The sequence below is a fragment of the Chrysemys picta genome, chromosome 16 (assembly GCF_011386835.1).
Source record: "Chrysemys picta bellii isolate R12L10 chromosome 16, ASM1138683v2, whole genome shotgun sequence".
NCBI classification, from domain to species: domain Eukaryota; kingdom Metazoa; phylum Chordata; order Testudines; family Emydidae; genus Chrysemys; species Chrysemys picta.
Genome location: NC_088806.1, coordinates 15,984,320 through 15,996,991, shown reverse-complemented (window position 1 = coordinate 15,996,991; position 12,672 = coordinate 15,984,320). Strand labels below are relative to the sequence as shown.

Genomic DNA, 12,672 nt, shown 5'->3' with positions numbered 1-12,672 from the left:
CCACCTCTTCTCCCTGTCTCCTGACCACCTCCAGAATCCCTGCCCCTGACTGCACCCCGCTGCCCCGTCCAACCCCCCCTCCTTCCTAACTGCTCCCCAGGATCCCTGCTCCATCCAACCACCCCTTCTCCCCGCCACCCCATCCAGCCCCTTCCTGACTGCCCCATTCAACCCCTGTTCCCCACCCTCTGACCACCCCAACCCCATCCATACCCCCACCACCCCAAACTCCCCTGCCCTCTACCCAACCCCCCCGCTCCCTGTCCCCTTACCATGCTGCCTGGAGCACCAGCGGCTGGCAGTGCTAAAGCCATACCACAGGCCGGGCTCTGCTGCTGCGCTGCCCTAGGAGCTCGCAGTGAACTGAGGCTGCTGGGGAGGGGTAACAGCAGGGAAGGGGCCGGGCACTAGTCTCCCAGGCCAAGAGCTCAGGGGCTGGGCAGGAGGGGCCTGTGGGCCATAGTTTGCCCACCTCTGCACTATAGCCTGGTTTTCAGATGTGCTCACTACCTGCAGCTCCCACTGGAGTCATGGGTATGCTGGCCCCTACCTCTGAAAATCAGGCCTGAAAGCTCCACACTTGCTTGGGAACAATATGACTTTGCCTGCCTTTGTACAGTGCTTTTTGGCCTATGGCTGAAAAGCACAGTCAGTGCCAAGCATGATAAACCATGAAAAGCCCCTCTCCCCTTTACAGCAGGGGTTGGCTCCAGAGGCTTCTCTGAAGGAGGATTTCACACTGACATGATGGTGATTATTTGTAAGCGTCCCCCTGAGAAGGGCAAAGACGCCTCCAACGCTTCCTGAAAGCAGCACAAGATTGCGGGAGTCTCCCTGCGGATGAGGGAGAGTCTGCCTGTGCAGTGTTCACATTGCAAACAGCCCCCGTTAACCCCTTGCGGGAAATAGGACTGTGGGCCACGTGGTGCCGGAACTACATTTCCCATGACCCTCCTGCAGAGCATGGGGGAGTGGAAAGGTCATTTCCTGCAGGGAACGCGGAAAGCAGCGCGCACGTGACCCCCCGCCCTGGCCTTTCGAGTCGGGGCCGGTCTCCGGCCGGGCTGCTGTAGAGGTAGGCGCCGCGTTGCAGGGCTAACTCGCCTGTCGGGGAGGTTGGTTTGTCTGGCACGGGGTCACTTGGCAATGCAGGATTCGCGCTCTCCGATCCAGCCAGGGCAAGAAATAGGGCAGGCTTGAAACCCTCGCTCTCTCCAGTGGGCCTCCCTGGAGGTCGGTCCAAGGCTGCATGAGACCAGGAACAATCGCTCCTCGGGACGTGCAGCGGTAGCAGTAGTGAGCGAACAGCCTCCAGGTTTAAAGGGGGGGGGGGCGGTGCGGCGGAGAGGGTATACTTAGCGAGCGATCTTCCTTTGCAAGATCTTCCTTCTTGGTTGGAAAAAGTCAAGGGGTTGGGAGATCTAGAGGCCTTCTCTTTCACAGTAGGTGGCCGAGGGAATTGATATTTCTGCTGGGGTGGGAAAGGCTCTCTTAACTTTAGTACATTGAATGTGCATGATTGTGCTGAATATCACACGCAGCTCTGTGGCACTCTCTGGTCTGTGGTTACTAAGCATTTTACAATGCAGTGTAAGACTCAGTATCCCGGTCTTACAGATGGGGAAACTGAGGCCCAAAGTCATACAGCAAGTCAACGGCAGAGCTAGGCACAGAACCTAGATTTCCTCACTTTGTTGTTCTATCCTGTGAACCATGCAGCACCTCCAGAACACTGGATAGATGCATTTTATACAATGAAATTAATATATTAAAGTTCTAACCCCTTCCATCCCAGAGGCGCCTAAAGACCTTTATAGACTGAGACAAATTATTCTGGTACTGGGCTGGCTAAGGACACCATGGCAAATGCTTCTATTTACAGAAAGTGCCTTGGCAACTTAAAGTGGCAGACAGCTGCCTCTTAAAAATACAATATAAAAGCCTCATGGAGGCACTGCAATGCCACTCTTGGTGACAAAACTCTGCAGTGTAGACAAGGCCTATGAATGTAAAGGCATAGACAAATGCATGGAATAGTTACTTGCCCTAGACCGGTTAGGAAAGTTCTTTCTTAAGCTAATCAGAAGTGTTTCTAATTAATCCACAGAACTACAACAGATCCTTTCACGCACTTTATTAAAATAAATGCATCACCCAGAAGCCATAAATAAAACACCATCAATAGCATCACAGCAATTCGTCCACAGGAGCAAGAGCAAAACATAAAAAGGCAAAAAAATAGAACTAGTGATATTGGTTATTCCTGTGAGCATAGAAGATCCTGGAGGTTGATTATTTTCCTTATATCCACTTTGAGCAGTTTCTGATGCAATAGTCTACTCAAGGAGAAGCTCTGCAGGTCTTGCTAACAGGCAGGCAACTGGTGTGCAACTGATGCGTTTCAATACAAATATTCAGGAAGCTGGCAGGTAAAGCTGTTTTCTGCCACAATCAACCTCCTTTGTCTAGAAGCACAAATGAGATTTTAGAGTCAACTTGACTTATTCAGGATCTCTAGAAGGAACAAAGAGTTAAGAATGATGCAATGTGCCTGTGCAGAGCAGGTAGATCTTTGATTGGCACTAAGGGATGGATAGTCCTGTGGATGGGGGTTGAAGAGACTCTAGATAACTATGAAGGAAAGGAGCTCTTCCTGGGAATGAGGCCACTTGCCAGGTCACAGCGCACCCCCCAGCGCAGGGCAGATCTCTTCTTTTCTGTAGGCACCAGATAGTTGTTGGGGACATAGATGTGTTGAGACCTGGTTGGGAGGTCAGGCTTGTAGAGCATCTGTTCCCGAATGCCCCAGCGCAATTCCTTCCTGTGATCCTCCCCTGGTATCCGGAATGACTCCCAGTCCCGCTTATACTCAAAGTACCGGGCTACCCGGTCAGTCTTCCCACGATTACGGCCTTGCAGCTCTAATCTTGGAGGAATGAAGGATTTTGGTTGTCCAGCCATAATCAAGTCTTGTTCGTAAACTGGAGAGCCCTGACCATGGCAATCCCTAGGAAGAAATGGAGGGTCTCCATGAGAGCCACTGCGACGAGGAAGATCCAAGTAAAACTTTCCGTGGGAACTGTGGTTCGGCTCGCTTTCCACCTCTGACGCGGTGTCTTCCTGGTGGGGGTGTAGATGGAGCAGTCTCTGTCTCAGGTCTGAGATCTCAGGGTCACTTTCAGCACTGGTTTCTGGTTCACTGGTGACTGATTCATCAGACACATGTACCTCTCCATCAGGCATCCGCCTCAGAACTTTCCTCTTCATCACTGGCTTCCTGGGTCCTCTAGGTCCCTCTGAGAGGGTCTCTGGTTGCACGCTGTGTTCTGCCTGATGGTGCCGCATCAACAGATGAAGAGATGGCCTGATCCCAGAAGTCACAGATGCTTTACTATAGGGGTCATACTGGGTTGGAGCATAGGTTCCTCTCAGGCTATCGCCATCTCCTTGCTCTGCACAAAGTTGGGTGAAGGCCATAGCAGCTGCTGCTGCCATCCGCTCTTTATGGTTCATAGTGGCCCATCTGTACCGATCTGGTCCTATCAGTGCCTCCATGATTTCACCTGGGCTTGATTGATTGTCACTTATTCTGCAAGAGTAAATTGTAATTAAGTTCTTAGTACATCTGAACTGACTAAGATACAAAAGATACTTAGCAAAAAAACACACACACACACACACACACACACACACACACACAAGGAGTCCTTGTGGCATCTTAGAGACTAACAAGTTTATTTGGGCATAAGCTTTCCCAAATAAATTTGTTAGTCTCTAAGGTGCCACAAGGACTCTGTGGTTGTTGGGTTTTTTTGCTGATACAGATGAACATGGCTACCACTGGAAAGATAGTTAGTGAACATTAAAGTCAGACTCTAGACCACTTACCAGTGACCATCTGAATGCTAAAAAGGGATTTAAACAAATGAGTAAGAGCTAGTGAAACTGAAAAGAGTAGTTCAATCAGAATCCTTTATGGATCCCAAATTTACCCCTCACTTTGAATGATACTTCCCTACAGATGCTTTTATATGTCAGATGCAAATAGCTACCTATCGTGTAGTCATGCCCTAATGTCCCTTTTGCAGCAAATATTAGAATTGTGCCATAAAAGAATTTGCAGTGGTATTCAAACAGCAAAAGGGTAATTGATATGGATTAGTTATCCTAGCACAAGGGACAGTTACTAAGGTAATAGCTAAGGATGAGGCAGAATAAGATTCACTCTTTGGTTTTGTCTGAACTTGGGGGGGTGGGGGGAAGAAGTATTAACATTTTCTAGTGTGATTCTGCCTTGTGTGAGCAAGGACAGTTGTTTAATAACTATTTTACTAGCTGTGCTGACTCCAAGGGGGCACCCTAGAAATGTTTTACTAGCACAGATAATGAAAAGGCCCACCCCTGGGAGGTCATCTTGATACCAAAGTCTTACCTAAGGCAAAGCTGGAGACTGCAGTTGAATTGCATACTATGAGACTTCAGTCCATAGTAGATGCCAAGCTGGGGAACATTTAGGCTGAGATTTTCAAAGTCACCTCGGGGATTTGGATACCTAATTCACATTAATTCTAAGAGCAACTGGGCACCGAATCCATTAGACAGCTTTGAAAACTTGAGCTTTAATAGTGTCAAAAGAAGCTATTTTGAAGGAAAGATGACATTACAACAGATGGTTCCGTAAGACTAATAACAGACATTAACAAGTTGCCTCACATGCGGATGCTAGTAGAGCAGGGGGCTGTTGAAAATGCGGATTGTTGCTTGGCAGCTCTGTACACATCCCCAAAAGACTACATGAAAGCTTGGTATAGATGTGACTGGGCCTACGCAGTAGATCTGATGTTATAACAGTACATGGAATGAGGGACATGAGATTAGAAGCGTTGAAAGGATTAATTACACTGAATAAGGAAAAGTTGTCACAGCTAAGCCCAGCCGGCCATATGCTAGGTCAGAACATGGGAAATGTAGGACACTGAGGAATGTTAGAAAGCCAAAGCCAGTATGTGAAGTAAATTCTCAGATGGGTAAATGCCAGATTTATACTAAATCTAACAGGAAGTAAAGAGACACTCAGATTTGCTTATCTCCTTATTGTCTTCTTCTGCAGACACTGAGGAGCTACCAACGCCTCCCAACTGGGATAATTCACAGGAATTCTCAGTATGGCAGAAATGGGTGTGGAGAAAGATAAAGGAGAGGGACTACTGAAGAGGGTGCAGGAACTGGAGGAAGAAGTGAAGAGACTGCAAGAGAAACTCTTGGAGGGCAAGGAGGGCACAGACATAAAAAGCAACCCTTCGGCACTGGGGAAAACTAAGAAACGCCAGCAGCGGCCATTTGATTTTAGTGCCTATGGCCGGAGACATGTGGCACTGAAGATTGCCTACCTGGGCTGGGGTTACCAGGGCTTTGCCAGCCAGGAGAACACCAGCAACACCATTGAAGAAAAACTGTTCGAGGCACTAAGCAAGACCCGGCTGGTAGACAATAGGCAGACTTCCAATTATCATCGCTGTGGACGGACAGACAAGGGGGTCAGTGCATTTGGACAGGTCGGTACCTGAGGCTGCAAGTTCTCCCAGCTCTTGCAGATATGAGAGATTTTGCCTTAATTGTGCTGTGAAATCTAGGTGGAGGGTGTACAGTCCTTTAGGATAATTCAATAGGCTTTATGACAAAGCTCGTGTCAAGCACAGGGGATAAAATCATTGGACCAATCTAAAAAGATACTAATTTTTCACTCTGATCTGAAAATGAACGTGGTAAGGAGCCAAGTATCAGAGGGGTAGCCGTGTTAGTCTGAATCTGTAAAAAGCAACAGAGGGTCCTGTGGCACCTTTGAGACTAACAGAAGTATTGGGAGCATAAGCTTTCGTGGGTAAGAACCTCATTTCTTCAGATGCAAGACTGAAGAAGTGAGGTTCTTACCCACGAAAGCTTATGCGCCCAATACTTCTGTTAGTCTCAAAGGTGCCACAGGACCCTCTGTTGCTTTTTACATGGTAAGGAGCATTCCTAGTATGTAAAAGGACACTGCAGAGAGAGCCCATAGTTAACTTTGTGCTCAGCAATGCATTTAGTCAACAATTCACAATGGACATGAATGATGGAAGACACTTCAGGCTTGTCTACATGGAGAAGACATTGTGAAATAAGTGAGGGTGTGTGACTTTAAAGTGCAGTGCTCTTCTGCACTAACTCCCTGCATGGACACTCACTCAGCACAAAGGCACTCGTATTGTGGAGTAAGTATCCACACAAGAAGCATCCACATTATTTCCCCATGTAGACAAGCCATTAGTGTGCAACTTAGAACAATGCTAGGTGCAGTTGTAATTTTGCTAAGTGTCCCAGTCATTAACACATGTTGACCTGGTTAAATTCTTATTCCTTTAAAAAACAAAAGACCCTCGTGAAACGAATCAGAATGGTCTCCAGTTGACTTGGGTCTTGTCTACATACTGCCTTTGTACTCGTTAACTACTATGGTTAGGAGTGTGGGGTTTTTAACTAACTAGTAAACTCAGCATAACCCCTAGTGTGGAGGCAGTTTTACCAGTATAGCTATTCCTCTAGAGAAGGCAAGTAAGCACCTTTAAACCATTACATGAACGCTGGGAGGACTGTACCACTTTAACAATATTGGTATAGTTAACAGTACAACTGTGTTTAGACAAGGCTTTAGACTGTACACTTCAGTCAGAACATAACAGGATATGGTCATGTCAATGGGTTAAACGCCCACTTCTGTCAGTGGGTTGAACCCAAACCTTCTTGATAAGGGCCAAAAGCAGTTTTTGTTTGCATATAGACTAGCCCCAGTCTACCAATAAGTTGATCTGATGCCAGTGCCTAGTGGACAATTGTCTGTATAAAACACCACAAATTGGCACCCTTGTTGAGGTTAAGGAGTGAGTTAGCCATGGAACTGAGCTCAGTTGCCATCCGAGTGTATGTTTCCTCCAAGTCAAGGTTGAAAGTATTCCAAGATACCTATATAGTCCATGGATTACTAGGACTTTGAGGGCTGTTAGTCGATCACCAAATAGATAACAGCAAACTGTTAGCTCACTCCAACCACCTCCAGCAGCTGCAACTATACACTTCAATAGGGACTACTGCTAGGTCTAGTTATTAAAGCAAACCAGAAGATCAGTGTCTCTTCCAGAGGTCTTGAATTTGTTTACTTTAAAACAGAGTGTAATTGGAAGCTTGCTTTGCCTATTTTGAGGAAGTCCGAGTGTAATCCCCTTTTTCCAATCCTACAGGTGATTTCCCTGGACCTTCGCTCAAACCTTTCAGAGGGAAAGAAAGTGAATGGTCATGAGGGTGGCTTGGAAGACCAAACCAGTAGTCCTGCCAACGAAATCCGCTACACCCATATCCTAAATCGGGTGCTCCCTCCTGACATACGCGTGTTGGCCTGGGCCCCTGTAGAGCCCAGCTTCAGTGCTAGATTCAGCTGCCTCAAGAGGACCTATCGCTATTTTTTCCCTCGTGCAGATTTAGATGTGGCCCTCATGAATGCTGCAGCCCAAAAATATGTGGGGACCCATGACTTCCGGAACTTGTGCAAGATGGATGTAGCCAATGGCGTGACAAACTTCCAAAGGACTATTCTCACAGCACAGGTGCAGCTGGTGGATAGAAGAGGGGAAACTGGGCTACAGGACCCTTTCCAACTGTACCAGTTTGAAGTCACAGGCCAGGCATTCCTCTATCATCAAGTCCGTTGCATGATGGCAATCCTCTTGCTAATTGGACAGAGTATGGAGAATCCAGAGATTATTGATGAGCTATTGGATGTCGAGAAGAACCCTCGAAAACCACAGTACAGGCAAGAATTACCAAGACAAATCCTCAGAATTTTACCTTAAACAATTTATGCAGCTTAGTCCCTGTTTCTGAATCTAGTGCCGTAAGTGCCCTTGCCACGCTTCCTATCAACATCCAAGCAGCCTGTCACTATCAAGTCTAGAGTGATCTGGAAGACAATAATTCCAGTGGCAGCCTGCTACTTAACATACCCTCTTAATCTCCAAAACATGCCCTTGAGAAACTACTTTTCCTGTTGCCTCAGTGTTTAAACTTTGCTCTTCAGGCAAGGAACATGACATGCTTGATGGGTCTTATTCCTTAGGACCTAGTAAAAATGTAAGCATTACTCATAAGTTCAAGGAGCTGCTGACTTGACAGCTCTTATACAAGATAGTGAGCTAGTCATCATCTTTTCCACTGAAATCAGTGCCATCACATTGGATCTGCAGTCTTGTGTTCTAGGTTTTTCCCAAGTCACTGCATCATTTTGTTTTAACTTCCTGCTGACTGTGCCTGTGCACGGTTAGGTAATGTCTCCTCCTTTCCTCTCTGCAGCATGGCAGTGGAATTTCCTCTGGTTCTGTATGACTGCGAGTTTGAAAACATCCAGTGGATCTACGACCAAGAAGTTCAGGAGTTTAATGTTACTCATCTACAGCAACTCTGGGCCAATCATGCAGTCAAAACTCACATGTTATATAACATGTTACAGGGGCTAGACTCTGCTGTCATACCCACAGGGACAGGTAGGAAAATTGTTCTGAGAGTATGCCTAACAAATCGAAGTCATGTAGGGATAAAGGCTAATTCCTGAAATGAGTAGCCTGGGTTGTTTGAGATATTCTAGCATCTGACTTTTTTGTATGTTACAGGCCCAGAGAAGGACAGAATGGTCCTCTGGAGAGAGGTGAAGCCCCCAGTCCACAACCAGGTCAGCAGTTTCATCGAGGGGGTGAAGGCCCGCACTTACAAACCTTTGCTGGCTCGTCCCAAGTGCGAAGGTTTGGAGTCCCGGATCAATCACTTTGTGCGCAGGGGACGTATTGAGCTGCCACACTGCAGGGAGAAAGAGACTGGAGCAGACAAAGAGGAGCACCTAGAAACAAAGAGAGGCCACAGTGACAGTGCAGAAAAAGATAGTGAGGTTCCAGGACAAGCTGCCAAGCGGGTCTGTGTGGACACAGAATCCAAGAGCTCTAAACGAGACCTTGCCACCTGATCACAGAAGCAGGACCATCTTTCAGTGATGGGGTGGAAGTGGTTCCCTAGGATTTTAGGAAAGGAAGCATTTGGGGGTGGGAGGAAGGGCACAGAGGAGAGGAATCCTTTTAAAGGTGCAATTCTGCACCTACTTTTTTTAAAATATTAATTTACAGGGCACTGTCCAAAGAACTAGTGTATGATAATATAGTGCAGAGGTTCTCAAACAGGTCCATGAAACATGCTGGGCATATAGTACTTGTTTTGCCTCCTTTTTACCAGCTGCTAAAATGCATTAAAAGTAGCTAATATTACTTTTCCATGCAAGCAATTGCTGTATTTGCCACAGGAATATCATGTGATTAAATGGAAGAGGTGGTGCCCCATGTAATTGAGGACAAGTGGTTGAGACAGTATAAGTGTGATCCAGACTAGGAAAGTGAAAACCCCTACTCTAAGGGGCCACCATTATTTCCTTTCATCCCTCAATTTCTTCAGCCCTTTCATGCTGCACTTTCTGCTTAAGCCCTTTGCCCATGGAAGAGTTGCGGAGAGAACCAGCTAGCACCCTGGCCAGGGTCCGTTTTCAGCCAGCTCCCTGGGTAAAGTGCTGTCTCAGCAACTGCTGCCAGGCTCCTGTTTGCCACCCAGAGTGCATTCTGGTAGGTAGTACCCAAAAGTGGGAAGTATGGCAAGTGCTTTGGAGCAGTGGTTCTCAAGCTTGGGCCATCGCTTGTTTGGGGAAAGCCCCTGGCGGGCTCGGACGGTTTGTTTACCTGCCGCATCCGCAAGTTCAGCTGATCGCGGCTCCCACTGGCCACGGTTCGTTGCTCCTGGCCAACGGGGGCTGCAGGAAGCGGTGCAGGACAAGGGATGTGCTGGCTGCCCTTCCCACAGCCCCCATTGGCCTGGAGCGGCGAACCGCAGCCTGTGGGAGGCACGATCAGCCAAACCTGCAGACATGGCAGGTAAACAAACCAGCTCGGCCTGCCAGGGGCTTTCCCTGAGCAAGTGGCAGGGCAAGTTTGAGAACCACTGCTTTGGAGGAACCCAGGAATTTTGTAGGTTCCTTCCCCTTCATTCCTGCAGGCTTTATTTAATTGAGAAAGGTGAGATACTTAGAGGCTACTAGGGCTACAGCTCTGTGGAAGCGTAAACGCTTTGGGTAACAGTGCTATTCATGGAGACTACCTCCAGACACTTAAGTGTCAGCATGAAACTAGGGAGCAAGGAAGTTTGAAAGAAAGTTAACTAAAAGAATCATGTCAGAAATAATCAGCTTTTTCTAGAAACATAGGATACGATTTCAGATGAAACACTTGTCCCAATTACAAATATTGGATGGGATGGACAGCAGGAGAGGCATAGAAGGCTGGAGAAATTATTTTGGAAAGGAAGAGCCCGTACTGCAGGAGAAGAATTGAAAGGCAATAGTAGAATAGTCATGTCAGGATGCGGCAATGTCTTAATTTCTGAATCAGATCATTAAACGCTTTTCAGTTTTAAACTAGAGATTGACTAATTTGGCATTCAGATGAATTTTACTAGTTGTTTCAAATGCTTTATTTTTTCCCCTATGAAGGAAACCAGCACCTTCATGACATTGTAATTAAACTACAATTTTAGAAGAGATGCACTGGAAGGAAATTGATGCGACTCAACAGAAAGTTCTGCCCACAATCCCAAAGGAGTGAGCCACACTGATAACTAGTGAAAAGTATAATACCTGGTATTGGGGAAAGGTACCTACCACAGGCCCTCAACCCTGTCTTTAAAGGAATTTAGGCACCAATCCTCTAAGCAGTCTTGCAACTGCTTCCCTTCTTACACACTCATAGAAACGAACATTGACATCACTAGGACTACCGGTATGTTCATTTGAACTATGGCTTCTTCCTCAACTAGCTCCATCCTGCCCTAGGAATACCAGCATCCTAGTATACAGAGAGACTTGATTTCTCTGTATTGGACTTCTTGTCCACGTGTGAAGCAGCCCTACCCAGGAATGTGAATATGCCTTAAAACTCCTCCAGCACTATGTTGGTTTGTTGAAAAGCTACGTTTCATAACTCCTATAATTATAGGGCAACAGCCTGCTAGATTCAATCACAGCATTTGATACCGTTTTAAGGAGTGAAATGTCAGGTATACAGGAAAGTATAATTAAATATTTGAAAGTTTGAGGATGCAGCAGTGGTTGAGTCTGAAACTACATGTTCAGCAACATAAGTCTGTCAAGGAGAACAGTGCATGTTTTACCCAAAAGCCACCTTTTCAGATGTCAGAGGGGTAGCCGTGTTAGTCTGAATCTGTAAAAAGCAACAGAGGGTCCTGTGGCACCTTTAAGACTGTTGCTTTTCAGATGGTTTACTTCAGTACTCTCAATGCATAAAGTGAGCTATAAAAGACAAAACAGCTTATGCACTCCAAACTTGTGTTGGACATTTTTTTGCCATAAATAGATAGGTGGAAGAAGCCACACATTTGGCTCCATCCACACCTTTCTAAAAACTTGCCCTGAATTTATGGGGACAAGTGGCTCTAACGCTGTAAAGCTAACTTCCGGAGCTAGTTTAATTACCATAAGTAGCAAAGACCTTTGTTTTAGGTTTCATAAGAAGGTAGTAGGACAGTCAGCACCCTGCTGGAGCTATATGATTCAGAATCATCTCCGGCCCAATCTACACTACGATGTCAGCGGTGCCAGGGGAGTTAGAACATCTCTTGCCATGGTCCAGACTGGTGCTATACCTGAGATAGTGCAGCAAAACAGAGGCTCAGTCTCACATATATTAGAAGACCATTTTACATGTTAACTTCATAGGGGACAAGGTTCTACCCCTTTCCCTGCTGTAAAGGATTGGGCAATGCAGATAAGAGCTGAGACTCTAACTAGCCCAGAATCACCAGCACTACCCAGGGGGGCCCTTCTGAGGAAAGGCCTGGGGGGGTTACAGAGCTAGAGGGCGGGGGAGAGCGGTTGTACAGTGCCCAGTGCAATGACAAGCCTCGGTGAGCCTAAGCACCCAGGTGTTCTCCAGTCGATCACCGGGCCCGAGGCCTTGAGGCTGCGAGAGGCTCTCCAGAAGCCGGGAGCGAGGACCTGGGTTTGGCACTTCGGGACAAGGTGGACCTGAGGCCGTGTTCAGTGGGGGCCACCCCGAGCACCATCGCCCAGGGCCAGCAGAGGAACAGCGGCCCCAGCTCGCCCCACGAGCCGTGTTCTAGCAGCCGGGGCAGAGCTAAGGTGGAATCAGGACCGATTAGGTCCAGTCCCGCCTCGCCCAGGGCCCTGCCCGCTGACCGTAGGCGAGTCGCCGTCTCGCCAGAGCCTTACCGTCCCGGGCCCTGCACAGCGGGCGGGGCTGACAGCCGGGAGGGACCCTCCTCCTCCTCCCCCTCCCCCTCCCCCCAGTACCTGTCCCGTGCCCGAGAAACTCCGGTCCCGTCCTCACGCAACGACCGTTACCGGCTCCTGCCCACTCCCAACGGCCGTCTCCGCCGCCGTTTAAATCGCGGGGCGGGACTTCCCCTGACGCCGCAAAATCCACCGTTCTTATTGGACCGTCCTCTGTTAAAGTCCGCCCGCCGCCGCCGCATGCTTCGCTTTCATTGGGCCTCAAAATTCCACCCCCGGCTTTTCTCCTCCCA

The 12,672-nt window shown here is 47.7% G+C and overlaps 2 protein-coding genes across 7 annotated transcripts; one reads left to right on the top strand and one right to left on the bottom strand.

The window, feature by feature from the left end:
• The first annotated feature begins 925 nt into the window (after positions 1 to 925).
• Positions 926 to 10,528, top strand: PUS3 (pseudouridine synthase 3). The gene is made up of 5 exons (XM_065570511.1): positions 926 to 1,075; positions 5,111 to 5,555; positions 7,272 to 7,840; positions 8,377 to 8,567; positions 8,694 to 10,528. Exons 2-5 carry the CDS (start codon positions 5,166 to 5,168, stop codon positions 9,038 to 9,040), a joined length of 1,497 nt encoding a protein of 498 aa, XP_065426583.1. The 5' UTR covers positions 926 to 1,075; positions 5,111 to 5,165; the 3' UTR covers positions 9,041 to 10,528.
• Positions 2,120 to 12,585, bottom strand: HYLS1 (HYLS1 centriolar and ciliogenesis associated). 6 transcript variants are annotated; one of them, XM_008171088.4, is made up of 3 exons: positions 12,440 to 12,582; positions 11,603 to 11,772; positions 2,120 to 3,589 (listed from the first exon to the last, which is right to left on the bottom strand). In XM_008171088.4, the coding sequence occupies exon 3, from the start codon at positions 3,553 to 3,555 to the stop codon at positions 2,632 to 2,634; it is 924 nt and encodes a 307-aa protein (XP_008169310.2). In that variant the 5' UTR covers positions 3,556 to 3,589; positions 11,603 to 11,772; positions 12,440 to 12,582; the 3' UTR covers positions 2,120 to 2,631. The 6 variants fall into 6 exon arrangements, with proteins under 6 accessions (XP_008169310.2, XP_023963505.2, XP_023963506.2 ...); XM_024107737.3 differs by having other exon boundaries at positions 11,619 to 11,772; XM_024107738.3 differs by lacking the exon at positions 11,603 to 11,772 and having other exon boundaries at positions 12,440 to 12,585.
• Between the last annotated feature and the right edge of the window lie 87 nt (positions 12,586 to 12,672).

What these genes read in the sequence shown, in the direction of transcription:
- PUS3 (XM_065570511.1), top strand. Translation starts at nt 5,166, where the DNA reads ATGGCAGAAATGGGTGTGGAGAAAGATAAAGGAGAGGGACTACTGAAG. An exon ending in GGGTCAGTGCATTTGGACAG is followed by an intron (nt 5,556 to 7,271) that starts GTCGGTACCTGA and finishes CCAATCCTACAG; the next exon opens with GTGATTTCCCTGGACCTTCG. An exon ending in TGTCATACCCACAGGGACAG is followed by an intron (nt 8,568 to 8,693) that starts GTAGGAAAATTG and finishes TGTATGTTACAG; the next exon opens with GCCCAGAGAAGGACAGAATG.
- HYLS1 (XM_024107738.3), bottom strand. Translation starts at nt 3,555, where the DNA reads ATGGAGGCACTGATAGGACCAGATCGGTACAGATGGGCCACTATGAAC.